Source organism: Cynocephalus volans, chromosome 17 (genome assembly GCF_027409185.1).
Source record: "Cynocephalus volans isolate mCynVol1 chromosome 17, mCynVol1.pri, whole genome shotgun sequence".
NCBI lineage: Eukaryota > Metazoa > Chordata > Mammalia > Dermoptera > Cynocephalidae > Cynocephalus > Cynocephalus volans.
Window position 1 is genome coordinate 2,606,697 of NC_084476.1, and position 26,044 is coordinate 2,632,740.

At 56.3% G+C, this 26,044-nt stretch overlaps 2 protein-coding genes across 2 annotated transcripts; both read right to left on the minus strand.

Annotated features, from left to right (window-relative positions):
- Window positions 1-588: 588 nt before the first annotated feature.
- Window positions 589-4,210, minus strand: LOC134366151 (minor allergen Can f 2-like). Its single transcript, XM_063082567.1, has 6 exons — window positions 4,121-4,210; window positions 3,587-3,720; window positions 3,034-3,110; window positions 2,660-2,770; window positions 710-811; window positions 589-614 (listed from the first exon to the last, which is right to left on the minus strand). Exons 1-6 carry the CDS (start codon window positions 4,208-4,210, stop codon window positions 589-591), a joined length of 540 nt encoding a protein of 179 aa, XP_062938637.1.
- Window positions 4,211-16,446: 12,236 nt separating this feature from the next.
- On the minus strand, window positions 16,447-18,160 carry LOC134365483 (epididymal-specific lipocalin-9-like). The gene is made up of 5 exons (XM_063081597.1): window positions 18,062-18,160; window positions 17,669-17,805; window positions 17,301-17,374; window positions 16,812-16,922; window positions 16,447-16,502 (listed from the first exon to the last, which is right to left on the minus strand). The coding sequence occupies exons 1-5, from the start codon at window positions 18,158-18,160 to the stop codon at window positions 16,447-16,449; spliced, it is 477 nt and encodes a 158-aa protein (XP_062937667.1).
- Window positions 18,161-26,044: the final 7,884 nt, after the last annotated feature.

Genomic DNA, 26,044 nt, shown 5'->3' on the forward strand with positions numbered 1-26,044 from the left:
GTCTCCCTAGCTTGTTTCTGCAGCTTCAAAACAAATGACCTCCTCTACTGTTTTGACAGACACAGGAATCATCTTTTGAGGGAAAAATCTTTTATTAAGCAAGGCAGGACCACAGCCGAGGGGCAGGAAGGAGGCAGGGGCAGAGCGCCCTGTAGGTGGGCGCAGAGGGGATCCAGGCCTGGCGGTGGTGGGGTCCTGGGCCCGGGCAGGGCCGGGAGGGCGCCACACGGCAGAAGCCCAGGTGCGTGCTCTCGGTGGAATTCCTGCAGGCTCTGGAGGGGCTGAGAGGTGGGGGCTGGGCGGGGGGCTTCAGTGAGCCCCAGCCTCCCACTCTGAGCCCCCACACGACCCAGACCCCACTCCTTGGCTCACTGTCCACAGAGCAGGTATGGAGGGAGGGACAGCACAGGGGTGGCAGCAGGAGGGCGTGAGGGTGGACCCCTCGCCTCAGAGCATGGGCTCTGCAGGGCGGTTCGGGGTGCTGGGGAGGATGGGCCTCAGGCCCTTGGGGGTGCCCCCTCTGAGCAGCTTGCCTGGGGCGTGGATCCAGGGAAAAGTGTCACCCACCTGTCACTGGTGCCAATGGCCCTAGTCTCTGAACTTCTCGCAGCGATCTGAGGGAGCAGAATGGCCTAGTCACCCCTGGCCCCAGCCCCCACCTGGCTGCCATTCAAGCCGAGGGGAACTGAGTGGAGGGTAAGGGCCCTACCGGTTTGATCCAGGAACACGATCTGCTCCTTGAGGAGGCCCAGCTCTTCACAGATGTCCTCAAAGGTGTCCAGGAACTCCTTCTCTGCAACAGGTTTCCGGACTGTGGGCAGAACACAAGGGATGATTGGGGTGTCCCCTGCTGGCCACAGGGGATGACTGTGGCCGGACGGGGGCTGTGGGTGGGAGGGGCATGGGTGGCAGGGGAGCAGGTCTCTTCCCAAGAACAGCATCTCAGGTGGGGTCCAGGAAGGAGCCTGGGTGAATGGGGTGCCCTGGGGGATCTGGATGCATTGAGGGAATCTGGGCGCTGTGTGGGGGTCTGGGTGCCATGGCGGGAGTATCTGGGTGCTGAGGGGGGATCTGGGTGTCATGGGGAGGGGGTTGGGGTGCTGTGCTCTCTGGAACCCAGAGGGGAGCTGTGCAGATGGAGAGAAATCGCCATCTGGGGTGGGGAGAAGGGAGCAACTCGTCCCAGCCCTGGGATGAGCTGAGTTTGCTGCCCCAGCTCTGGAAAAAAAGGAATCCGCTTTGACTTGGCTCCTGGAAGCAGAAATCTGTGCTTCACGAGATGTGCTGGCCTCCAGGGCAGGTGGGTGACACGTCCCCTCGCCCCAGAGCAGGGAGTCTGGGCCGTGGGGCAAGCAGGCTGATCTCAGTGAGGGCAGGTGACTGAGAGCAACTGTGTGTGTGTACATGTGTGTGTGTACATGAGAGCAGGTACATGTGAGTACATGTGTGCATGTGAGTGTACATGTGAGTGAACGTGTGTGTGTGCACATGAGCATCTCTGAGTGTGAACAAGCATGAGTGTGAATGAGCGTGTACATGTGTGTCTGAGTGTGAACAAGTGCGAGCATGTGTACATGTATGTACATGAATGTGCACGTGTGACTGTGTACATGTGAGTGTGAGAGCATGAGTTACGTGTGTACATGTGTGTGAGTATACATGTGTGCGTGTGTACATGCGAGTGTGAATAAGTGTGTGTATGAATGAATGTGTGTACACACGAACATGTCTGAGTGTGCAAACAAGCATGAGTGTGTGTGCATGTGCGTGTGTCTGAGTGCAAGTGAGTTGGTGTGTATGTAAATGTGTGCACGTTGCCTGTGCATGTGTCCGTATTTGCATGTCTATGAGTGTGTGTCTGAGTGTGAATGTGAGCGGGTGTGACTGTGAGTGGGTGTGTGTACATGTAAGTGTGTGCATGTGAGTGTGTCTGAGTGTGAGTGTGAGTGGGTGTGACTGTGAGTGGGTGTGTGTACATGTAAGTGTGTGGATGTGAGTGTGTCTGAGTGTGAGTGTGAGCGGGTGTGACTGTGAGTGGGTGTGTGTACATGTAAGTGTGTGGATGTGAGTGTGTCTGAGTGTGAGTGTGAGCGGGTGTGACTGTGAGTGGGTGTGTGTACATGTAAGTGTGTGGATGTGAGTGTGTCTGAGTGTGAGTGTGAGCTGGTGTGACTGAGTGGGTGTGTGTACATGTAAGTGTGTGCGTGTGAGTGTGTCTGAGTGTGAGTGTGAGCTGGTGTGACTGAGTGGGTGTGTGTACATGTAAGTGTGTGCGTGTGAGTGTGTCTGAGTGTGAGTGTGAGCGGGTGTGACTCTGAGTGGGTGTGTGTGCATGTAAGTGTGTGCATGTGAGTGTCTGAGTGTGAGTGTGAGCGGGTGTGACTGTGAGTGGGTGTGTGTACATGTAAGTGTGTGCATGTGAGTGTGTCTGAGTATGAGTGTGAGCGGGTGTGACTGTGAGTGGGTGTGTGTGTGTACATGTAAGTGTGTGCATGTGAGCGTGTCTGAGTGTGAGCGGGGCCCTTGCTCTGCAGGGCTGGCTGTGTCCGGCCTGCCTCTTCCCTCTGGCAGGCTCGCTTCCTGGAGGGGTGGTGGGGCGGAGGTGGGGGTGGGCATGGGGGTGGGCACAGCGTTGGCAGGCGGTGGGGTCGGCACATACCCAGCAGATTGGCCACCAGGCTGGTCTCGCCTTCATATAGGTTGATCAGGTAGAGAACCAGGAATTCGCTGGGCACCACCTCCTCCAGGTGGAGCTCATTGTGTCCCCAAACTGTGGAGAACACTGGGCTGATGCAGGGTTCAGGCCTGCCTGGGAGGGACACCTATTTGCCCACCTCAGCGCTTAGTCGGGAGGTGGCACTGTGCCCACTGTTCCTGGGGCAGGGGACACACGGCTTCTGCACCTGAGAGTGGCTGCCAGCGCCCAGGCGGAAGGGGCCTAAGCTTCTGTCACCTGCTCGTCCCTCAGGCACAGAGGCACCGGCCCCAGGATTCCAAACCGGAGACCCAGGCTGGGAACGGGGCTGCACTTACACTCCATGGTGAATTGCCGGTCGTCGTCCTCGGTCTTGAAGGCGACGAGGGAGACTTTGCTGCACCCGCCCTCTTCCCTGCAGAAGGGCCGGAGGGGGTCACTCTGTGCACCACCCCTTTTCATTTTAAGCCTGGGCGTAGCTTGCTCCTTGGAGTACTGGGTGCTAGTTTGGCGAGCGCATCTGTTCCATGGCCTTCCCCGGCCCCCCTAGCCCACGGCCCCGCTGAGGGCTCCCCCTCCCCGCGTGGTCAGCAGCAGCCCAGAGAAGCCCTGCAGAGAGGCCAGCGACAGCACCTCCCCAGTGCACACGCGCTGCACACACACAGCCCTGACACTCGTCGCCAGCGAGGCTTGCCAGCCCCATGGGTTGGGCTCTGGTGATGGGCAGGTGTGGCCGAGAGGGGGCGGGGGAGGCCGCACAGCAGGTGAGGGGCCGAGTCAGACCAGCCACCTTCCGAGGAAGCGCCTCCATCCCCTCTGGGGCCACCTGGCCCGTCCAGCCCCTCCCCCACACCCCTCCACCAAGCACCCCGCCTTGTGCCCGGTGCTCACAGCACGAGGATGTCCCCGAGCAGGTTGCCGTCCTCGGTGTTCAGGGTGTTGATAAAGACCCTGAAGTGCCCACCAGGCGCGATGAGGGCCGAGTTGTTGGAGGCCAAGGCTGAGATGTACCAGCTCCCGGACAGCTGCAGGCAGAGAGAGGGGCTGAGTGAGGGGCCGGATGCCCTCCAGCTCCATCCACGCCCGTGACCAGACAGTGCCCTGGGGTGCTGGCTGAGCCAGTGGGTCCAAGACCTTCAGGCTGGTGCCATTCACTGGTTAACAGACCGCCAGCCTCCCCGGGCACCTTGGATAGATGGGTGTGAGCGGGCACGGGACGGAGAGGCGTCCAGCCCCTGCCAACCCCCGGAGTCCAGCACTCGCCCCCAAGGCCTGAGGGTCCCTTGCTCCCTTTTGCCCTGAGCTGAGGGCTCCTTACCAGGCCCTGGCAGGGGCTCCAAATCCCAAAGCTGCCCTGGGAATTCCCTGATGGCCCATTTACATCTTGGCCAGGGGCCTGGGTTAGGCCACCGTGATGTGTCTCACCTTTGACAGGTCCGATTCTTGCTCCTCATGAGCCCAGAGGCCACAGACCAGCGCCAGGCCCACAGTCAGCAGTAGGAGGTGCATCCCCATGGCACGTTCTATCTGGGTTTGGTGACAACTGGGGATGTACTGGCTGCGCTGATGCCAGGTCCCTCAGCCCATCTATATAGCCTCGTGGTCGGGGTGGCTGGTGAGGTCCTTGTGGGGGGAGCAGGGGCTCTTAATCCTCTGAAATGTTAGCCAGCCCTTGTCTATTCTCTTCTCTGTTGCTTTGGACACCAAAAATGTTAGGTTCCCATAGAGCCAGTTTCCAAAATCAACAGCCAATCATGGGTTGGGCCAACTTCCTGGGCAGGGGTGGTATTGGAGTCACCTTGTGGTGTCCTCTGTGTGTGCACAGTGACTGCAGCACAGTCGGGTGGACAAGGGCCGTGGGCAGAGAGATCCTGGGACTGAGCACCAGGGTGGGGGCATGTGGCTAGGGTTCCTGACACTTATGCCACATTGTGCCAAAGGTGCCCCCAGGCTGTTGTGCTGAGACCTGCTGACTCCCCCTCCAAAACCACAGCTTCCAGTGAGGACTGTGACTGGAGTCTGTTATGGGCTACATTGTGTCCCCCGCAAAAGCATATGTTGGAGTCCTAAACCCCAGAACCTCAGGCTGTGATCTTATTTGGGAACAGGGTCATTGTAGATGTAATTAGTTAAGATGAGGTCACACTGGAGTAGAGTGAGCCCTAAATCCAATATGACTGGTGTCCTTATGAGAAGAGGGGAGCTTGGACAAAGATATACATGGAGGGAATTTGGGGTGGGGACAGAGATGGGGGTGATGGGTACACAAGCCAAGGAACGCCGAGGATTACGGCACCATCAGAAGCCAGGAGCAGCCTGGGACGGGTTCTTTCCTAGGGCTTCCAGAAAGAACCAACCCTGCTGACCTCGATTTGGACTTCTAGACCCTAGAACTGTGAGAGAACACATTTTTGTGGCTTTAAGCCCTTCATTTGTGGTGCTTTGTTATGGCAGCTGCAGGAAATAAGTACCGGGGAACAGCCATGCAGGAGAAAGCAGGGGGCAGCAGGATGGGATGCCTCAGACTACATGTGGCTGTGACGGTCTCGCACAACCACGCAGGGAGAGCTGAGTGCAGGAGGAGTCCTGCTCCCCATGCTCAGTCCTGGCTGGGGCTGCTGGGACAGGGTGACCTCAGCTCAGGGTGGCAGGTTTTCTCTTGAGGGGGAATCCAAGCGTGACCCCCAGGGATGCCACAACATTTACAGAAGAGGGACCCGAGGCTGAGCTCACACGCCTATCAGGTGGCAGGATCTTTCTCCCTCTTGGTTCCTGTGATGGTTAATTTTATGTGTCAACTTGACTGGGTTATGGGGTGCCCAGATAGCTGGTAAAACGCTATTTCTGGTGTGTCTGTGAGGGTGTCTCCAGAAGAGAACAACATTTGAACGAGTACGCTGAGTAAAGAAGGTCCCCCCTCACCAGCGTGCACGGGCATCTTCCCATCTGTTGAGGGCCCAGATAGAAGGAAAAGGCAGAGGAAAGGTGAGTTCAGTCTGTCTGAGCTGGGACCGCACCTTCTCCTGCCTGTGGACGTCAGTGCTCCTGGTTCTCAGGCCTTTGGACTGAGACAGGGACTTATACCATTGACCCACCCCCTCCTCAGGCCTTTGGACTTGGGCTGAATGACACCATAGGTGCTTCCCTGGTTCTCTGGGCTGCAGATGGCAGATCTTGGGATTTGTTGGTCCCCATAATTTTGTAAGCCAGTTTCCATAATAAATCTCCTCATATGTCTACGTGTATGTAACATGCGTGTGTGAGTGTGTGTATATGAGTGTATATACCCTTACATATATCTGTATGTCTCTGTCTGCTGTTGCTTCTGTTTCCCTGGGGAACCCTGATGATACAGTTCTGCACTCATCGCGAGCACGTTACAGACAGAAGCAGCTCAGGAGCATTAGAGGTTCTTGATTGTTGTGAGTTCCTGAAACTGTAACTGCCCATTCACAACCGCATTCACTTGTCTTACCCGTGGTTATGGAGCACCTGCTGTGCACCAGGTATGATGGGAGGTGGTGGAGAAACAGCAGAAAACCAGACAGAGTGGGCTCCTGCCCTGGTGGAATTTATGATCAGGGCAGGGGCAGGGAGTAGACAGCAAAATGGAGAATCCATGGAGCATGTTAAAAATGACAAGTTCCATGGAAAGAAAATCTGCAAGGAAGAGAGCAGAAAGTTGGGGAGCATTTGGGGGGCCTATTTTAAAAGGGGGAGGTGTGCCTGAGGAGGTGGCATGTGAGCACAGACGGAAGGAAGTGTGGGAGAGAGCCTTGAGCATTGGAGGAAGAGCTTCCTAGGTAAGCGGAGTGGAAGGTGTGAGGCCGCGAAGCAGAGAGGGCTGGCAGACTCGAGGGGCATCAGGGAGACGGGTGTGTCCCGAGTGGAGAAAGCAAAGTGGACAGAGCGGTGGGAAACGAGGTTGCAGGGATCTCCGGGAGCCCGATCTTACAGGGCCTCTCATCCATCGTGAGGACTTGGCTCTTACCCTGAGCCAGGTGGAGGCAGAACACTTGGTTTTAATCTTTCCTTCATTCTTGACAGATACTTCCACTGGATTTAGAATCCTGGCGTGATGTTTGTTATATGGTTTTGCCACTTTATAAGTGTTCCACTGTCCTCTGTCCTCCACTGTTTCTGAAGAAAAGTCAGAAGTCTTCCAATGGTTGTTGCCCCGTGTGCCGTGTGCTGTTTTTCTCCACTGCTTTCAAGATGGTTGTCTTCAATTTTCAGCAGTTTTACTATGTGTCTGAGTTTGGTCTTCCTTGTATTTATTCTACTTGGGGTTTGTTGAGCATCTAGAATCTACACATTTATGTCTTTCACCAAATTGGGGATTTTTTTCCCCATTATTTATTTAAATGTTGCTCTTTATTTTATTTTATTTTTTCCTGCCCACGTTCTCTCTGTTCTGTCCTTTGGGACTCCGATTACATGTACGTTCGGCATTTTGATATTGCCCCACAGATCACTGATGACTTATTTTCTGTTCCAATTTTTTCTCTCTTGGTTCTTTTGATTGGATGGTCCATCCTCAAGTTCACTGACTTCTGTCATCGTCACTCTGCTGTTGAGTCCATCCAGTGAGTTTTCTATTTCAGACATTGTGTTATTTTTAGTTCTGGAATTTCCATGTGGTTCTTTTGTTATAGTTTTTATATCTGTCTGAGATATCTTCTGCGTTTGTTCTTTATGAATATAGTAGCTGCTTAAAATTCTTGTTTGATAATTCTGACATCTGGGTTTTCTCAATATAGCATGAATACGGGTTACATCTTCCTTCCTCATGGGTTTACTCTTCTGGATCGTATCCTAGACATTGTCAATGATAGGGCCTAGATTCTGGGTTCTGTTTTGTTCCTCTGGAGAGTTTTTAGCAGGTGGTTACCCTGGCTGGATTATGCTTTAAGCTCTGTTTCCTCTGTGTGGTGAGACAGAAACGTCTGTTTCTGCCCTAGCTGGGCTGCCAGAGTCTGTCCCATGCATGCACAGTTCAGGGGTCAGCCAGGGATCTGGGCAGAGTTCGTGCAGAATTGGGGCTCTCACTCCATGGTGCTCTCCTCTGTGGGGTGTTCTCCCCTGACTTTCTCACTTCCTGGCTGCTGTGGTTGCCTTGAACTTTGTTCCCCGGTTCCCTAAGCCTCTGAGGTGGAGGGTTTGTATCTGAGGTTTAGCCACCAAGTCTGAGCCAAGCGGGGCCTGTGCTCAGGCAGAAAGTGGCTTTAAAAAGAGGGAGAACTCGACCGGTGCTATTTTCTTCTCCTGTGCCAGCTACCCTGCAGCTTCTGCCATCCTCTTGCCACTGTCTCGTACCTTTATAGGGTTGCTTTTTTCGTATTTTGTTCAGACTCTTAGTTACAGTCTCCGTGGGGGAGGCACTGGCCCACGTGCACCTACCCCACTTCACTGGGGGCAGCACACTGACTTATATCCTAACAGAGACATTTTGGCTGATGGCTGGAGAACAGACTGGGGGGCAGGACAGGAGCAGAGAGACCACCTCGGGGGGGGGGGGGTGTGGTGGCTGCCACATCCAGCTGAGAGAAGGAGATGGCACTGGGGGGGGCACGAAAAGGGGTCTGATTCAGAATGTATTGTGAAGAGAGTCAAAGGTCTGCGGAAGGACTGGAGGAGGGCTGTGGGAAAAAGAGAGGATTCAGGACCTTTCCAATCTGTTGGCCTGAGAGCTGGACAGGTGGGGCTGCCCTTGGCTGGGATGGGAAGAGGCAGGGCTTGGTTGCAGCCAAGTTGGAGTTCCATGTAGACGTGCTGCATGGGAGTTGCTCTGGAGACTCCAGGTGGCCTGCACGGGTGGAGCGGGCAGTGGTGGGAACATCTGGCTTCCAGAGAGGGGCTGCGCCCCAGGTGTGGATCTGAGGGCCTCTGCCAGGCTCTATGTGTATTCGAAGGGTCCCTACAGTGGTGAGTGTGGAGAGGAGGGGACGACATTGTAACTCTTGGGTATTTTACACAATGTCCATAACAGACATTAGGTTCTGGGTGGGGTGTTCAAAGGGCATGTCACACACTTTCTGGCCATCAGCCTGACCCTGGTCCGAGCATGAGGTCACACGAAGGAGACTGGAACTTGGAGGGAGGGGTCAGACCTGCTGCTTCCTGCTGGGAGGTCCGGGCAAGCTCCTGTGACTGAGTTTCAGGGCACCCTGGAAAGAAACTGGAGCACAGCATGGTCTCACGGGGCCCTGGGGGAGTGGAGGGGATAATGAAACGTGAAGAAGCCCGGGCTCTACCAACAGACATGCAGCTGCTGAGTCACGTCCAGGGCAGCGTCAGCTGGAGCCAGACCCCGCCTGGCCCCCGACTCTCAGCCTCTTTGTGGCGTGGGGTCGGGGGTCCTACTGCTCAGCGCATGAGCACCGGACCCTATCCTGCCCCTCAGCACTTGTTGACAGAAGTGTCCGATGCCCCCAAGTTCGGTCTGTTTGGGGACAGTCATAGCGGAGAGACCTGGGACTGCCCATCTCCAGGAGGGTTGTTTATGCATCTGAGAGGCAGGGGGGGTTCCCCGGAATGTCCTGGGCACCGCTCAGAGGATCCCAGCCTCATTTCAGGCCAGAAGGTCTGTGCCGAGGGTCCTGCCCGCGCTTCAGTGGATCTCCTGTATCCCTGGGTGTTTTTCCGACATTATCTCAGCGACTGGAAGGGCATTGATCTGCTGCGGGCTTGGTGACACTGATGGAAAGAGGTGGCAAGAATGCTGACCTTGAGAAGTGCCCGAGTGTCAGGAAGGCCTGGCTGCCTGGGCGGGTGCCGCTCAAGCCGAACCCAGGTCCACTTGCTGACGGACAGAAGGGAGAGGCGAGGTGGAGACCTGCCCATGTCCCCAGGCCTGCGGGAGGGCTGGTGCTCGGCGTTTATCCTGGCCGTGTGAAGGGCCTTGAGCTCCATTTCCTCCCCCGCAGGGGTGGTGGGGGAGGCGGGTGCTGTGGGGCAGCTCGGCGCCCACACTCCCGTCCCCCCAGCTTTTCCTCACCAAGGTCCTCCCAGGTAGGGTTGCCAGATAATGTGCAGGACATCCCGTTGAACTTGAACTTCAGACAGACAATGAATAATTCTTCAGCATAAGCACGGCCCAATACCACGTGTATCTTGGATTTTTATTTGCCAAACTGGCAATCACATCTTGGGGCCTGAGCTCAAAACTCCATCGTCTCCTTCACCCCCACGGACGTTGGCGGTCTGATTTTCCCTTCTAGTCCAGCTCCGGCTGCACCGCTCACCTGGTCCTTACCCCTTTGACCTTGGAGCACTGACCCCCCTCGCTAACCCTGCAGGGGGACGTGCTGCAGCGTTGCAGCCTCACGCCCAGGCAGACCAGCTCCCTTCACCACCTGCCGGTGCTGGCAAGGGAGGGGTAGGAAGCTGTGTTTTTGCGCCGGGGGCAAGGTGCAGGGGCCCAGGGCAAACGCCTGCACCCACGTCTCCCTGAGTCACAGTCCTCCTTGCCCCCAACACTGCCTAGGGGTCCCCTCCTCAGGGCTCTTCCTCTTTGGCCTGGAGTCCCCAGTCCCCTCCCTGCCAGGCCCAGCACTGGGCCTGAGCTTCTCACGAAGCTGAACTCAGGGGTGCAGGTTGAGCTCAGGGAGCAAAGGACAGACAGGCAGGAAGAGCCTGGGATGCCAGGAGTGTGGCTCTGCTGTGCTGCCAGCCTGCTCTCAGTATCCTCTGCGGCCACCTGCCTCAGGTATGTCCCTCGGGCCTCCCAGGGGGTGAGCAGGTCACTCAGGAACCGCATCCCGGGTTTCCTTGGCCCTGTGCTCGGTCCCCCTGTGAAGCTCTGCACGTGGAGGGGCTGCTGGGGCTCATCCTGGCGAGGGCAGACCATCCAGGAGAGAACGTGGCAGGCGCCACCATCCCTCAGCATCCGGCACTGCAGGTGGGAAAACCACCAGGTCTCCTCCTGGCCCCTGCGTGGACCTCGCCCTCCTCCCACCTCGGTCCCCTGCACCCAGCTGGGAAGGGCCGTGGTTCCTGTGAGCTCAGCTGACCAGGACCCTCACAGCACCTGCCCAGGCCTTCTGCTTCCAAAGCCTGCATCCTTTTCCCCAGGGGCCTGGCCAAGGTCACCCCCCCCCACCACTGTCCACTCAGCCCTGAGGAGGTCAGGTGCTTTCTGGCACCGAGAAGATGCAGGCTTTGAAATGTCAATCTTTAAGAACAACACTGGTGTTTTGATGGGCCGGCTCCTAGGACGCAGCTCATCTCTGGCCCCACCCCAGGTTCAGAGCGTCCGGGTCCTGCCCTCTGTCCTTGCTCCTGGCTCAGAGCAGAGACACTCACCATGGATTGCCTAATTGGGAGTGTTTGAGTGGCAGCCCCTTTGTTGGGTGCTAAGAATACAATGATGGCCAGACAAGCCCAGGTGCCACCTGCGGACTCGTTCTCAGAGGGAGGTGACGTTTGGACGTGGTCAGTCCCATGGCAGCAATCAGAAGACAGTCCCTGTCAAACACGTCCTGTCTGCCCCACGTTGTTTTAAGTACTTTACGTGCATTCATGGGCTTAAGCCTCATAATAACCTTATGATGTCGTAGCTGCTGTCACCGTGCGTGCTTTGCAGGTACTAACCTTATGATGTCGTAGCTGCTGTCACCGTGCGTGCTTTGCAGGTACTAACCTTATGATGTCGTAGCTGCTGTCACCGTGCGTGCTTTGCAGGTACTAACCTTATGATGTCGTAGCTGCTGTCACCGTGCGTGCTTTGCAGGTACTAACCTTATGATGTCGTAGCTGCTGTCACCGTGCATGCTTTGCAGGTACAGAAACTGAAGCACAGAGAGATTGGGAAACGTGGCCGAGGTCACACAGCTGGTGAGCAGCAGAGTCTGGGTCCCGAGTCCTGCAGAAGAATGAGGCCGTGCTGCTGAAAGTGCCAGAAGGAAAAGCACAGGCAGCCCCAACAGCAGGGACTCCCCAGTAAGCATAAACATCACAGGCACGGGCATAAGCAGACTAGAAGTTCCCAGAGAACCAAACACAAAGTACAAAGTGAAAGGCGTTACAGACGCGGGAGGGGAGGTGCCCACCGCCCTGGCGAGCAGAAACGGATTGATCCAGCACAGAGAATTAAAAACAAACAAGGAAAAAGAAAAGCAAACTGAACAGGGGGCAGAAGGTCTGAGCGGGCCGCTCCCACAGGAGGAAACTAAGGGACAGTCCGCACAGATGTGCGCACCTTCCTCGTCGCTGGGGACCAGAGACAGGCAGAGGCAGGCAACGAGCTCCTTTTTCACCCATGAGGTCAGGTCTGAGCGACCCCTGGTCATGGAGGTGGCAGGACCTGGGGACGAGTACACCCTGCAGGGTATGTGGGGGCACAGCCACTTTTGGTGACTTCCGGCAAGGGTGGGGACAGCCTCACACTAGGTCCAGCATTTCTGCTGTGGAGTGTTTACCGCTGGTGGGAAACTAGGGACGTCCTCAGTGCTCGCCACCAGAAGAGTGAGGGAATCGGGTGTGGTGCATTGAAACAGGGACACCGTAGAGCAGCACATGGAATGAACCGCAGCCCTGTGTGTCAACCCGGAGGAACCTCGACAGCCAGCTGCGGGGCACAGAGTGCCCGTGAGGGCACCGGTTCCACCCACGTGCAAGTGGCAGGGAAGGCACGAGGCCTGTGCCTGTGTGTCAGAGGCACCACGCCCACCCGGAGCATGACACCTCCTAACTCAGGGGGTCGGGGGCGGGGGCGGTGAGGAAGGGAAGGGAGGGCGTCCACTTACAAGAACTGTTGTTGCAGCAGCGGTCCTAGCACATGTAACAAGCACGTAACAGAACACGGGTGGGCCAGGGCTGCGGATGCTGTGTTCTGTGTGTTTGAGGTGGCTCGTGACCACATAGAGAAAGGGAAGAGGGGGAAACGTGACTCAGGAATCCCCACGACCCCGGCTGGGGAGGGACGCGCAGCGAAGCTGGAGGATGTGGGAAAGGAACCCCACTAGACGCGCCTGGGATCGAGAGGGGCTTTATTCTCCGAGGCCTGAAGCCCCTGGCTCCACCCCACGTCGAGGGGTCTGGTTGGCTGTGGTCTCCCCCTCCAGTGCCTGTGCCGTGTCTCCTCGGGGCATTTGTCCTGCTCTCAATTTTGGGTTGTGTCCTGGTGGGCGCTGCTGGGTGGGCTCTGAATACCACCGGGCAGGTGGCAAAGATTCTCTCCTTGACCAAACTCCAGCTCAGGCTCCTCTGAGCCTCTTCTTGACTCGGCCTCAACCTTGGCCTCTAAAGACTTAGACACCCACTAACAAAGTGTCTCACAGCTCAAGGCTCATATCCCTGGGGTGACCCCAGACCCGCTTAAGGTCCCTGCCTGAGAAAACTCCAGGCAGCCAAAAGAGCTTGCTGTCTGTCCCAGCAACACCTGAAGACGGGGCCTGTGCAGGAGGGCGGGAGCTTGCCTCCGGTAAGTGCCACTGAGCAAACCCAGATGGCTCTCCAGGGACCAGCCTCCCCTCCCGCTTCTACTGAGCTCACCCCTCCCTCCTCCTCCTCTCCCCTTAAACAGCCAGTCCCCTGTGTACAAACTGAGGCTTTCAGTCCACACCGGACGCTTCCCTGTTGCAATGGATATCACTGACTAAACTCTGTCCTTACCACTCTAACTAGTGTCTGGCTTTATCTTTGGCACAGGTTCTCCACCCTGTCCCCATGCAGAGGGGCAAGGGGGGTTGCTGAAAGAGATTTGAGCTCCCAGGTCTCCTGCCCCGGACCCTTCCCAGGCTGCTCCCCACAGATTTGGGACACCTATGACCAGGGTGGGGAGAGGGGACTATTGGGGAACAGAGACATCCCCAAGGGCCTGGGCAGAGGTGAGACTGGTCTGACCTGAGGATGGTGCCCCTGGGCAGGCCCCTGCCTGGGATGGTGCCCGAGAGCCCCTCTCTGGATAGTTTCCTGTCCCTGCATCGGAACTACGAGGACCCACTGCAGGGGGCCGGCCTGGTGCCTGCTCTGACCCCAGACCCACCCAAATGGGGACCAGGCTCCCTGCATTAGCTCCCTCTCTCTGCCCAGGGGCAGAGGGCAGTCTCTTCTGATGAGAAACGGAGGTACCAGGTCCTTGGGATGTCAGGGGTTATGAATACCCTTCTGCACTGAAAACAAAATCAATGTAATCACAGCAAGTAGGATGTGGTTAGACACCAAGAAAACCTGTCCTGGTGAGGCTCACGTTGGCATTCTGGACAGCCCCTCCTCCGCTCCCCAATACCAGCTTTCCACGCCAGCAGGCCCCAGCCAAGTGAGCAGCTTCCCACGTGTCCCCTGCCACGGCCCAGCCGGCTGGACGAAGGATCCAGACAGGGAGCCGGAAGCTGGGCGGGCGGCGGGAGGCTGGGTGCCTCCACATCTGCCCACGCGACAGAGCTGCTGCATCCTGGGTCTGGCGCCCGCGGGAGGGGCACCGAAGCTCTGCCAGGCCCCTGTCCCCACCGCCCAGAGTGCCTGAGGGAAGAGGGCGGCCGTGGGGCAGGTCTCAGGCTGCAGGACGTGTCCCCTTCATGGGGAGGGTGGGGCAGCTGCTCTTCGGGCTGGGGGTGCTGAGGGGTCCCAGGAGCCCCTCCTGGCCCTGCCAGGCTGCCCCACCTGCAGAACATTTAAGGGGCAGTGCAGGGTCGTGTGGTTGCTGTAACGAGGGGACACGGGGAAGGCGGAGGAGCCCTGGGTTTGCAGTGAATTGTGGAGAGCCCTGGAGGGGGTGCTGATGATGGGGGGACTGGGCCCAAGTCAGTGGGCAGCAGAGAAGTGGGGTCAGGCGGAGGCAACGGGGGCAGCGCCTGCCGGCATTTCCTTGGTTGACTCAGAGGACACACACCTTCTCTATTTAACATTTTATTTTGAGAGAATTGTAAATTCACATGCAGTAGAGAGAGACATGCAGAGAGACCCCGAGCACCCCTACCCAGAGCCCCCGACAGCCACAGCTCACTTCAGCATAGGACGAGGTCACACCCAGACACCTGCCCTGCTGCGGCCTTCCCGTTTCACAGGCACTGAGGGGTGTGTGTGTGTGTGTGTGTGTGTGTGTGTGTTTAGTTCTGTGCATTTTTATCACACCTGTGAGCAAGTGTGTCCACCACCACGGTGGTCAAGATCCAGAACATTCCATCTCCAGGAGGGCCCCTCTTATCGCCTCTTTATGGCCACGCCCACTTCCCATTCCCCACCTCTGGAGACCACCGATCTGTTCCCATTTCTGCAGCTCTGCCATTCCAAGAGCGCTGCAGAAATGGAGTCGTGGCGTGGAACCTCGGGCTGGCTCTCCGCTCTGCACCGTGCCCTCGAGACCCGTCCTTGCCGTTCCTGCCCAGTCCTGCCCACGGTGTGCACGGACCACAGTGTCCAGACACCCACCATCGAGGAGCCTGGGCCGTTTCCAGGTTTGGGTGGTCGTGACTAGAGCTGCCGTGAACCTCCGTGTGGAGGCTTTTATGTGCACACATACTCTCATATTTATCCAATAAATGCCCAACAGACAATTGCTTTTAATCCCCAAAATAACCATGGATTGGCTGGTACCCCTCTTATATTCACCAAAATATAGGGGAGGAGTGGACCCTTGTCCCAGCTGTGATGCTGTTAATAATCCTCCCAAGGGAGCAACTGAGCCCACAGAGGGAAGGGGGGACTGGGGGCTCCTCGCCATGGGACCGCCAGGCTGGGCAGGTGCATCATTTCCTTTACACCTCATGGACCCTCATGCAGAGGTGCCCTTAGGGGCCTCGCTTCTCAGATGAGACTCTGGGAAGGGGAAGGGAACCTGGGGGAGATCTTTACCAGGACTGGGGCTATTTCCAGAGAAGAGACCTGTGGTGGGCTGAATGGGACCCCCAAAAGACGTTCCCACGTCCTAATGCCCAGGACCCGCGAATGGGACCTTATTTGGAAAAAGGGTCTTTGCAGATGTGATTAAGTTGAGGATTTCAAGGTGAGGAGGTTATCCTAGATTACCGGGGTGAGCCCTAAATGCAATGACAAGCGTCCTTACAGAAGACAGAAGAGGAGACACAGACAGAAGGGAGATGGCCACATGAAGATGGAGGCAGAGACTGGAGCGATGTGACCACAAGCCAAGGAACATCTGGAGCCACCAGCAGCTGGAAGAGGCAGGAAGGACCCTCCTTTAGAGCCTCTGGAGGGAGTGCAGCCCTGTGACACCTGGATTTCAGACCTCTGGGCTCCAGAGCTGTGTCAGAGTAAATCTGTTTGTGGGTCACCCAGCTCGTGGGCATTTGCTACAGCAGCCCCAAGAGGCTCCTACAGGGCCAGATTTCCTTTTCTGCTTGCAACCTACCCCCCACCAGCCTCCACTGAAACACAGACTCCAGTGGTATGTTGCATGTCATCTTCCACCGAGGGTTGTGCGTCATTACTTCTGCAGGAAAGCCCCGCAGATGGCCTGGGGAATGGACTTCAAGAAGCGGCTGCTAGTGCCACATTCTGGGCTGCAACCCCTGGCCTCTGACATTGGCCCCCCATGTCCCCACCCAGCCACCTCCCCCTAGTGCCGTCCCTGACGCCGCCCCCAGCCACAGCTCACGCACCTGGGCTGGCGCATCCACTGCTAGGCGTAGCAATGATCTGGGAAGACAGAGGGGCTCTCAGAAGGGGTCTCGCTGGGGTCTCCACCTGCATCCCCCCAAGACCTTCTGTGCTGGGGCAGGGGCTGAGCCAGAATGTCCCCTCCTCACAGTTCCTCTCGGCCCAAGAGCAGCCAAACCTACCCTGGTCAATCATGTTGATGATATTTTGTGAACCAAGTCCATATTTTTTGCAGGTGTTTTCGAATCTTTCCAGGAAGGCGGAGCTCAGCTGTGGGATCCGTCCTGGGGACAGATTTGGGACCATGTGTGTGGAGGCCTGGGGGGGACTCAGGCAGTAACGAGGCTGGGAGGGGCATGCCCTGGCCAGAGAGAGGGGGTTTGTGCCAGGTAGGGCTGGGGGTGGAATGCTGAAGCTACCCCACCCCAATAATGCATCTGGGGGTACAACCAGCTGGTGGGAACCACCTCCCCAAACCTCGGGGCCATGGCAAGACCCCTCCCCAGGGTTAGGCCCAACATCGGAGGAGGACGGGTCCCAGCAGAGGGGGGCGCACCATAGAGCGCCAGCACGTGGGTCTCAGTGCCGTTCCTGATGTTCTGGAGGTAGAAGGTGACGTACAGGTCATAGTCGGTCTCCGACACCAGCACCTTGTTCTCCCCCCGATCTGTGTGGAGACACGCTCAGCATTGCCCTGACCCCCAGCCCCGCCGTCCCCCGGGTTCTGTGACAGGCGTGGGCAGCAGCGGCACTGTGGTCCCCTGCCTATCTCACCTGCAGCCCCCGATGGCCCCTCCGTGGCTCTCCTCCCCGGAGCCCCGGCACAGCACCTGCCTCCTCGGCAGCCTGGGCCAGGGGCTTCCCAGGAGGGGCTGGTCCGGGAGATCCTGCAGCACTGGTGCCGGGCAGAGTCCTCTGGCTTTGGGGTCAAGCTGCCAGGGGGCTCATAAAGTCCCCTAAATCAGTGCTCACCAGAAAGTGGCCACAGCCCTGGCAAGAGGGAATTCATGGCTGTCAGACAGGGAAGAATCTGGCTTCCACTTACAGGCAACGGAGTATTCCCCGTCCTTCTCCGTCTTCTCGCAAACCACGGCCACGGCCACGCACTCCCCCTGCACCCTGGAAGCCAGACTGGGGTGAGGCTCAGAGCAGAGCCCCAGCCCCCAAGGGGTCTGACGGCAGAAACCGTCCCTGCTCCACCCGCGCCCCGGACCTTCCACCCCCTTGTCCCCTTGCCCCAGCCCCAGCCGCAGGGGAGAGTGGGCAGCAGGCTGATCCGGCCCCGCTCTCTGCCCCCAGCCCCACATCTGTGCCCCCAGGGGATGGGAGTGTGTGCGCGAGTCTGCTTAGGGGCTGGGAGGGGACAGGGTCTCTCCGGTCGTTCCAGGACCAGCTGGTAGGGGCGACGCTTACATGAAGCGGAAGTCGAATTTCAGGCTGCCGTTTTGTAAGTGCTCGATTTTCCGAATGAAGACCCACAGGTCCCCGTTTTCTTCAATCCGCTTCAGGTCATCCGAGGCCATGGAAATAGAGTGCCAGACCCCTGCGACCTGAAGACAAAGGCTCTGAGGACTGCAGAGTCCGTCGGACGGCCCTGGCTGCTCGGTGCTCAGGCCTCCCTGCTGGAGCTGGACCCTGTCCCCCTCTGTCCTCCCGGCCTCCTCCTGCCCTCCCTGGCTGCTGTCACAGCTCGGACAGGAGAGGTGGGTTTCCCGGGAAGCAGCTGCCCTTGTCACAGGTTGAGGGAGCACAGGTGCCCTGAGGCCTGGCCCCCTGCCTCCCAGAAGGTCCTGGACCCAGCCCCACCCTGGCCATGTCGTAGTTCCTCTGCACGACCGTGCGGGGATTGAACTCCTGGGCCGCAGAGAGGGCTAGAGCCAGGCTCAGCAGGAGCAGCGGTGTCATCCTCTCTGGTGGGCACCTTGGCCGCGGCCCACTCCCTTTATACCCCTCGCTGTTCTGCCGTCTCCAGCCCCCACTGGACAGCCCGTTCTCTGGCCTGTCCCCACACATTCTGTGCACACTGGGAATGTGGCCAAAGGCCCCCACGGCCATGGCCCTCCCCCGGCTGGTCAGAAAGCCAAACAGGGGCGTTGGGACAGGCAGCCAGCCATCTGGACCTGGGCCCGCCCGCTGCACACCAGGAGACTCTGGACACGTCCCTTGATCTCTGAGCTCTGAAAGCTCCTGGAAGAGAATCCGGGGAGGGGCGGTGTGAAGGCAGCCTAGATGGACGGCAGGCAGGAGGCAGAGGGGGCCAGAAAGGGACAGACACGTGGTGTTGGGTGTGGGAGGCCTTGAGAACACAGACGTGGGTCGGACGCAGCCCCCACCACGTCCCCTTCCTGGCTGGGGCCCTCGGGAGGTGCAGGTTAAGTCCCGTCTCCTGGAAATGCCTGCAGGGCTCCTGCAGGTGTCTGTGTACGGGAGGCGCTGGCCCACGCTACGTCCAGGCACAGGTCATGGCGGGGCTGGCACCGCGACAGGAAGGCTAGTTGGCGTGGGGGCTGCGTGGGCACCGTGGTGTCCACTGTGGAACCTAAACTTATGCTCCTCCTGGCCCCTGAGGCCCCCACTCTTCTCAGCCCTGCTCCAAAGCAGAAAGTGCCAGAACACCCTGGGGACAGGCACAGGACATGGGTCCAGGGGTTTGTCGCCTCGCTTGAACCTGTTTGAACAGAGACTCCAGACCCTCTTGGGGACCCCACGCAGTCCAGGCCCCCTCCCCTGTATGGGTCCCAGGTTGTCTCCCTTGAAGAGGGTTAACCTTGGCCTTCCTGGGTCCCCCGGGTACTCCTGAGGCTGAGCCAGAGGTGAGGGCTTTGGATTTTCCAGGACACTGGAAACTGAATCCTATTTTAAATACCAGGTACAGTTTATGTACTGATCGAATGCTTTTTTTAGTAGAGCATCTGCTACGGGCTGGCGTCCCCATTCTGGTCAGGGCTGGCTCTGGCCAGTGTCTCCGCCTCTGGGGCCCCTACATCTCTGTGGTCCCCCCGAGTCCTGATGTCTGCGGCTCCATGACTGACCTGCTCTTGGAGTGCAGGAGACCTGGATTTGGAACCCATCTTCTCCTCTTATGTCCAGAGGCAGCAGGCGGCCAGTGTGCTGGCCAGCTCTGACCATGGCCCCAAGCTTGGTGCAGCATTTCAGGATCCCCAAAGAGACTGAGATGGACTTGGCTGGGAAGGCCCTGGTCCCCTGAGTAGGCTGCGTCCCTGTGTGCCGGTGCCACCTTCCTTCTGGGACCCATTCTGGTGTGTGTGGGTGGGGGGAGTGGACCCTGGGAAAGGCATCCCACACAGCGCACAGACGAGTGTGACCTCCTGCGTGCAGGGTCCGCAGGTCCCTCCTGTGCACTCAACCCCCCACCCCATTCTTGCCCTACTGTCTCTGTGGAGAGCTCCAGGTTCTGGGAAGCCTGACCTCTTGGGAGGTCACAGCTTGGGGTGGGGCCTTGAGAGAGCTGAGCTGGTGACTAGGTCTTGGTGGGGTCCTCACAGGGCTCCAAGCCGGCAGCCAGGACACCCTGGAACTTTCCAGAACAACTGGAGCCATTGGCTCAGCTCACCTGCATTTCCCACAGTGGACACATCTCCCCTTAAATGCTCCTTCTCGATCGGGGTGGATAAAGGCAGCATTGCAGGCTTCATCTCCAGGTGACGACTTCATGGAGCCTACATGGGGCAGGGGGGTATGTCCACCATGCAGGGAGGACAATGTGGCCATCCTGGCCAGGGGCAGAGACACTGAGTCACGGATCTAACCAGGTGACCTCATAGCTTACAGGTGTACAAAAGAACCAACCTACCACCCAGGAGTAGTCCCCCAGGCAGGACTCCCTCCACGAACCTTCAGGCACCTGGAGGTGGGGACCTGGGTAACTGTCTCCTTGGTTTTGATGGAGATAAAAGTTGTGTGCTGTGAAATGCAGATGGGTGGGGGCTGACACCCCCAGGCACGCAGGTAACCCATGCCCCAGTCAAGATATGAAACATTTCCCTTCATTCTAGAAGGTTCTCCTGTGCAGTGGCCTGTCTTAAGCATCCTCAGGGCTCCACCGGCAACAAGGGGACGACACACGTCCCATCCAGTGGAATTTTCTCCAGGGTGAGGGAGTGGTTCAGCCCTGGAAAATGTCCTGGTGCAATGCCTCACTTTAACAGCTGAAGAAAGAAAACTGTATAATTACTTCCAAGACCCCCAAATCATTGTAATAAAATTCAGCCACCACAACAATAGAAGCATCCAGTGAGCCATGGTGCTATCTAAGGCCATGAAGGCACCAGGAAGCCCGCAGTGGACCCCACCAAGGGGATGTGCAGGAGGGTCCCCAGAGACAGACAGTGAACAGCTCACCTACCGCCCAGAGCCAGGTGAAGCAGGTTTTATTTCCTGTCTCAAGTTATTTCTTTGTTTTTTTTCTTCTTTTTTATTTTTTTAAGTTTATTTGTTAATATTTTTTTTTACATTATAAGATGCTGTTATGGAGCAGTTGCAGGGGAGGGGGAGAGACAACGGGGGAAAGAAATAGGGTGGGAGAACGAGGGAGGAGGGGGGCGTGGTTGAGGCCCGTGGCACCCCCTTCATTCCTTCAAGGGAGACTGGGGACTTCCAGTGGTGGCTCAGTCATTGCTGGGCTGGATGCAGATATCAGGGGGCTGTGGCCAAAGCCCTCGGCCCCCCACCACCCTGGCTCAGGAGCCCGGGGTGCTTCCTGCAGCAGTTCAGTGGTCATCTGTGGGCTGGTTGTGGGTGATGGGGGTCGTGGCTCAGGCCCCCAGCCCTCTCCACTCCCTGGCTTGGGAACCCAGGGGGCTTCTGGTCCTTCTAGGTTTTATAGGTGTTCCTTGGTGATGTGAGACCTTTACTAGTTAATATCAAACTTTGTCTCTGGTCTGTGGGTTTTTTTTTTCTTTCAGATCTTTGTTGGATTAGTCACTGTTCCCACCACTTAAACTCTGCACTGGAATTAATTTATTGTCCTTTGCTTACTTCTAAAATGAGGGAATTTCCTGTGGGGACCAGCACTTGAGCCCTGTAGTTGAGCTAAATTGCTGTTTTGCTGCTGATTCCCTGGAGAAGATTTTTTGTGCAGCTCAGGTTTTCGTTGTTGACCTTGTAAGCACTTCTGGGTCTCCTGAGATCCAGTACACCTGGGTTGCGTGGAAACTCTGGTCTGGGCCTGAGTCTTTTTCAGCAAACTGCACCTCCTGCAGATCTGTATTCCTGACCAACCTACACAGAGTGGGCTTGTGCTGATTGGGGAGTAGATCAGCTGTCCTTGCTGTGCCCCAGTGTTCCCCTGGTGGGCCCGTCTCCCCCACCCCTCGCATTCCAAACACTTCCCATGGGACAGGCCAACCTCCAGTCCCTTGCAATGACTCACTGGCCTCTGAGTGGCTCCTTTTTTCAGTTGTGGCCCCTCACTCCTATGTGTGTCCACGGGAACCCTGTTAGTGGTCTTGCTGGCCTGGGGGCAACCAAGGACCTCTTCTCCCCTGCAGCCTCCAAGCAACTTCATCCAAAGGGCACAGCTGTGGCTTTTGCCACCTACTGCTCCACGTGCTCACCAGGGCCAGCTTGGAAGTGGCCAGGGCTGGAGATGGTCGGAGTGGTCCCTTTCTCTCATCGTGGCTTCTCCCGCCTTCATGCACTCCATAGGTCTCTCCTCCTCTTCCTCTGAGCTGTAGTGGCCCCAGCTTGGCAGTCGTTGCTTTGTTACAGTTGTAAATTGGTTGATTTGTGGCAGAGAGTGATGCTGGGGACCATCTATTCTGCCATCTTGACCAGAAGCCCTCGAGTTATTTCAAAGCTATCTTGCAGGGTGTAAGTGAGCAGGCACCTGAAGACTTGGCCCTTCAGCTGACCTCAGGAACCTGAAAATTCTCTACCAAGGTGCTGTATCCAGATTAGACAAATCGGAGGACTGGATTCAGAATAAACCGATCAGCTCCTGACTTCATCTGCCTCTCACCCCCATGCCATCTGGCCTGACTCAGATTCAGCTTATCAGGGATCCCGAATACCCCTTAAAAGCCTGTTCAGCCCAGGTTCCTGGAGGTGATTGGAGAGTGGGGCCTCCTGCCTCGACCCCCGTGCACCTGGCGGGAAGCCATTCTTCCACAGAGGCGGGCCGTGCAGCCGGCTTCTGTGCACGACAGGCAGCGAGCCCTTGCTCAGTGGGTAACTCTTACAAAGCACTCGGGTGCTACTGCAATAAAGGCGAGTGAGAAAGGCACTTATTGGAAAAGAAGACCACGGTTGTCTTCCTGCGTGTGCAAATAACACTTCACCACCGGCAAGGTATTTATGGTTCATTAGGAAGGTTGGTAAGGTGGCTGGCTCCAAAGTCAATGCACAGAATCAATAGCCTTCCCATATGCGAGCAATAATCCTGTTCCCCAATAAGGTCACATTCACAGGTACTGGGGTCAGGACTTCAGCATATCTTTTTAAGGGACACCATTCAGCCCACAGCATGCTTCCCCATCTATCACTGCCTCTTCTCTGTCTCTGTTTTGAGAACTTTTGAGATCATCCATTTACTTATTCAAAATCTGTTTCTAGCCCTAGACTGTAAGCTATGTGAAGTGTTCGTGGTGGGCAGGGCACTCCCAAAGTCCAGGAGGTGGGCTGAGCTCCTGGCAGATGACAGGCCTCAATAAATATGAAAGCACTGGATGGATGGGGGGCGGGTGGGTAGGTGGGTGGACGGGTGTGGGGGCGGGTGGACAGGGGTGCAGGCGGGTGGATGGGCAGGTGGGTGGATAGGCAGGTGGGTGGATGGGCAGGTGGGTGGATGGATGAAAGAATGATAGGAGTAGGAGGAGTCAGTAGTAGGATAGGGAGGGGGAGGAGGGATGGTGCCCCGCTCAGAGTGGCCTTGCAGTGGCTGGCTGTGCATCCTCAGCTGATCCCAGCTCCTAGGGCCGGCTTCCCTCGGTGCCCTGGAGATGACACCCAAGGGATCCCCAGCCAGGTGAGGCAGCAGGCAAGGGGTGTTTGCCATTGGTCAGGTTGCACTGCCTGAGTCTGCCCTTTGCACACCTCTACTTGCCACCTGGTAACTATGAGAAGAACCTGCCACAGAGGCATCACAATGACGCTCGCATCATCAGAGGAGTCTGCTGACATCACCACCCAAAGAAGGCTCAGAGGCCACGAGAGCAGCAGGCAGGATCTGCTCATGACTTGGCAAAGACCCAAAGATACAATGCTTGGAAAATACCTGTCCTTGTGGGACATCTTTGGCTGTCTCTTTATATGCCCCTAACTCAAGGTAAGGGGACTCTTAAGGAGGGACATGTGAAAGTTTGGGTGATCCTGATAAAATCAGGGGTGGGGATCACCTCTAACCTTGTACATCAGTGTACTACCAGGAGCCTGCCTTAGGGGTGGTGTCACCAGGAGGGCACCCTGTTGGAGAGGATCAGGCTCAGAGGACCCCTCTTACTGCAGCAGCGTGCTATTTCTAATGCGCTTCAATTTGAAATGTGGTCACAAAAGCCACCCAATGAGGTCTGCCCAGGATGGTTTTACATAAAGAACTGCCTGATGGAGATGTCACGTGAGCCGCATTGGTAATGTCCAGCTTCCTAGGAGCCACATTACAAAAGGTGAAAAGAAACAGGTTAATTCGTTTTCATAATTTAACTCAGCATATTCACACTATATTGCCCAGATATTACCCTTTCAGTATATGATCCATGTGGAACGTTGACCTGAAAGAGAAGCTGAGGCACACACACATGTAGAGTTTATTTGGGAGCAGAACGCTGCCGTGGCACCGCGTGCATAGTGAACTGTGCGTGTTCAAGGAGGTAAAGAAGACAAAGGTCGTTAAAGGCAAAGGAGAAAAGTCCATATAATTTGTCCTGAAACAAAGAGAACATTGGTTACAGGGGCGTATCCCAGGTGTCGATGCCAATTCATTAGTAAAAACAGCGCTGGGCATGTGCCCTTGTGATTCGTGCTGTGACTCGAAAGGTCCTCGCAGAAGTTTCTGTTGCAGGCACCTGTGCATTGTGTAGGGCAGCCTTTGTCACAGTTCTTATCCTGGGCGTGTGTGCATGACAGCATCCCTTCTCAGCCTCCCGGCTTTAGGGATTTACTTTTTGTCACGAGTTTGACACACGACTCCGTTTTCATTCTGACAACTTTCACGAAAAATCATGAGATGTTCCAATTCTTTTCTTTCATATCGTGTTGGTCGTCAGTTCAGAGCAGCCACATTCACATGCTCAGTGGCTAGTGGCCGCTGTGTTGATCAGCGCAGATCTAGAGCATTGTGGTCGTTGAGTGACAGCTTAAAGATGAAATACCGGGGACCTCCGTTTTGCTTCAGCGTATACCGCAGTGGCGCGGTCATGCACAGAAATCCCACGTAAAACCTGCAGCACGCTCGGGGCGTCGGCGAGAGCCCAGTTCTCTTCTAGAGCTGAATGCCTTTAGTTTGGACTCCAATCCGTGTGTACAAGCATCTACCTTTGAGAGCACGCAGAAATTTTCAGACGACTACAGTCTTGGAGCAAAGTGTTCGTGCTTGCTATCTCCACGGGGAAAAAGAATAAAAAGTCACCTTCGGGGCAGAATCCACCTCCCAGCTCAGGAAGCTTTCTTCCTCGTGGCCTCATTCCGCTCTCACAGCCGTGCAGCGGGGAGATTTATTGCACTTCTTGTGGGCAATCAAGGTGGACGTCGACAAGGAACCCAGGGGCAGCCGGAGAGCCTGACCCCCAGCCCCCCGGGGAGCTGTCGGTACCCAGGGGCTCTGCAGCCACCTCGGGCAGAGCAGAGGCTTCCCCGGCCTGAGCTGGCCGTCCCTGAAGGCCGAGCATTCTAGAAGAAACCCTTAGGTTTGTGTTCAAATGTCTAGACTGTAGTCCATTGCTGGAAGGTGACAAAGGGTGCAGATTCCCACGGCTTACAGTCTTGTTTCTCTCGTTCCCCTAGGACAGAATGTGTTCTAGAAGAAGAACGCTGCTGTGGTTTTCGTTTGTTTTATCACTGATGTCCCTTGAGCGTTATTTCAGGTAAATACCAAATATCGATGAATCATAACCATCAGATTGGCAGAGATGACCTAAACTGAATCTTGTCTAGAAATATGAATAACACTCTCGTCAGAAGTTACTCCCTCTTTGTGGGACAGAGCAAAGCATAAAGATTTTAATTCTTTCATTTTTAGACATTGAACATTACTTATCGAGCACCGTCTAGGTGCCGGGCTCTGTTCCCGGTGCTGGGCAATAGCAATGACTAAAGTCCCTGCCCTCAGGGAGCTTCTCCTTCCAGGCAGAGAAGGTAGACAATAAACAAATGTGAAATACAATGTCAGGGATATCATATTTTATATAATAAATGTCAAAAAAATAAAGCAAGGTGACAGAGTGCTATTTTAGATAAATTCTAAACCATCTTGAAGTTCCATCTTTGTATCTAATGTGAACAGGAAAATCAACCTGCTAGAGAAACGTGTGTACCAGAGGACAAGTCTGCTAACCAGCTGAAATCCTCTCGTCTAGAAAGTTCGAATCTCACCTCTGCCACGCCGCTCCTTCTGTATAAGCAGTGCAGAGTCTCCGAGTGCTGTTTGAAAAGCACTTGTATCCCAAGAGACGACGTCTTTAAAAGTTAAGCCTTCACGCCGCACATATCTGATGAAGGACTCATAATCCCAAATACGCAAAGAACTCTTAAAACTGAACAGTAAGGAGCAAACAGCCCAATTAAAAAATGGGCAAAAGAACTGAACAGACATCTCACCAGAAAAGATGCACGGGT

Coding starts and splice junctions, on each gene's coding strand:
- LOC134366151 (XM_063082567.1), bottom strand. CDS start 4,210: ATGGGGATGCACCTCCTACTGCTGACTGTGGGCCTGGCGCTGGTCTGT. Junction 3,721..4,120: donor AAGAATCGGACCTGTCAAAG/GTGAGACACATC, acceptor CTCTGCCTGCAG/CTGTCCGGGAGCTGGTACAT. Junction 3,111..3,586: donor CTCGGGGACATCCTCGTGCT/GTGAGCACCGGG, acceptor GCCCTTCTGCAG/GGAAGAGGGCGGGTGCAGCA.
- LOC134365483 (XM_063081597.1), bottom strand. CDS start 18,160: ATGACACCGCTGCTCCTGCTGAGCCTGGCTCTAGCCCTCTCTGCGGCC. Junction 17,806..18,061: donor GGAACTACGACATGGCCAGG/GTGGGGCTGGGT, acceptor CTTTGTCTTCAG/GTCGCAGGGGTCTGGCACTC. Junction 16,503..16,811: donor CCACGTGCTGGCGCTCTATG/GTGCGCCCCCCT, acceptor CTTCCTGGAAAG/ATTCGAAAACACCTGCAAAA.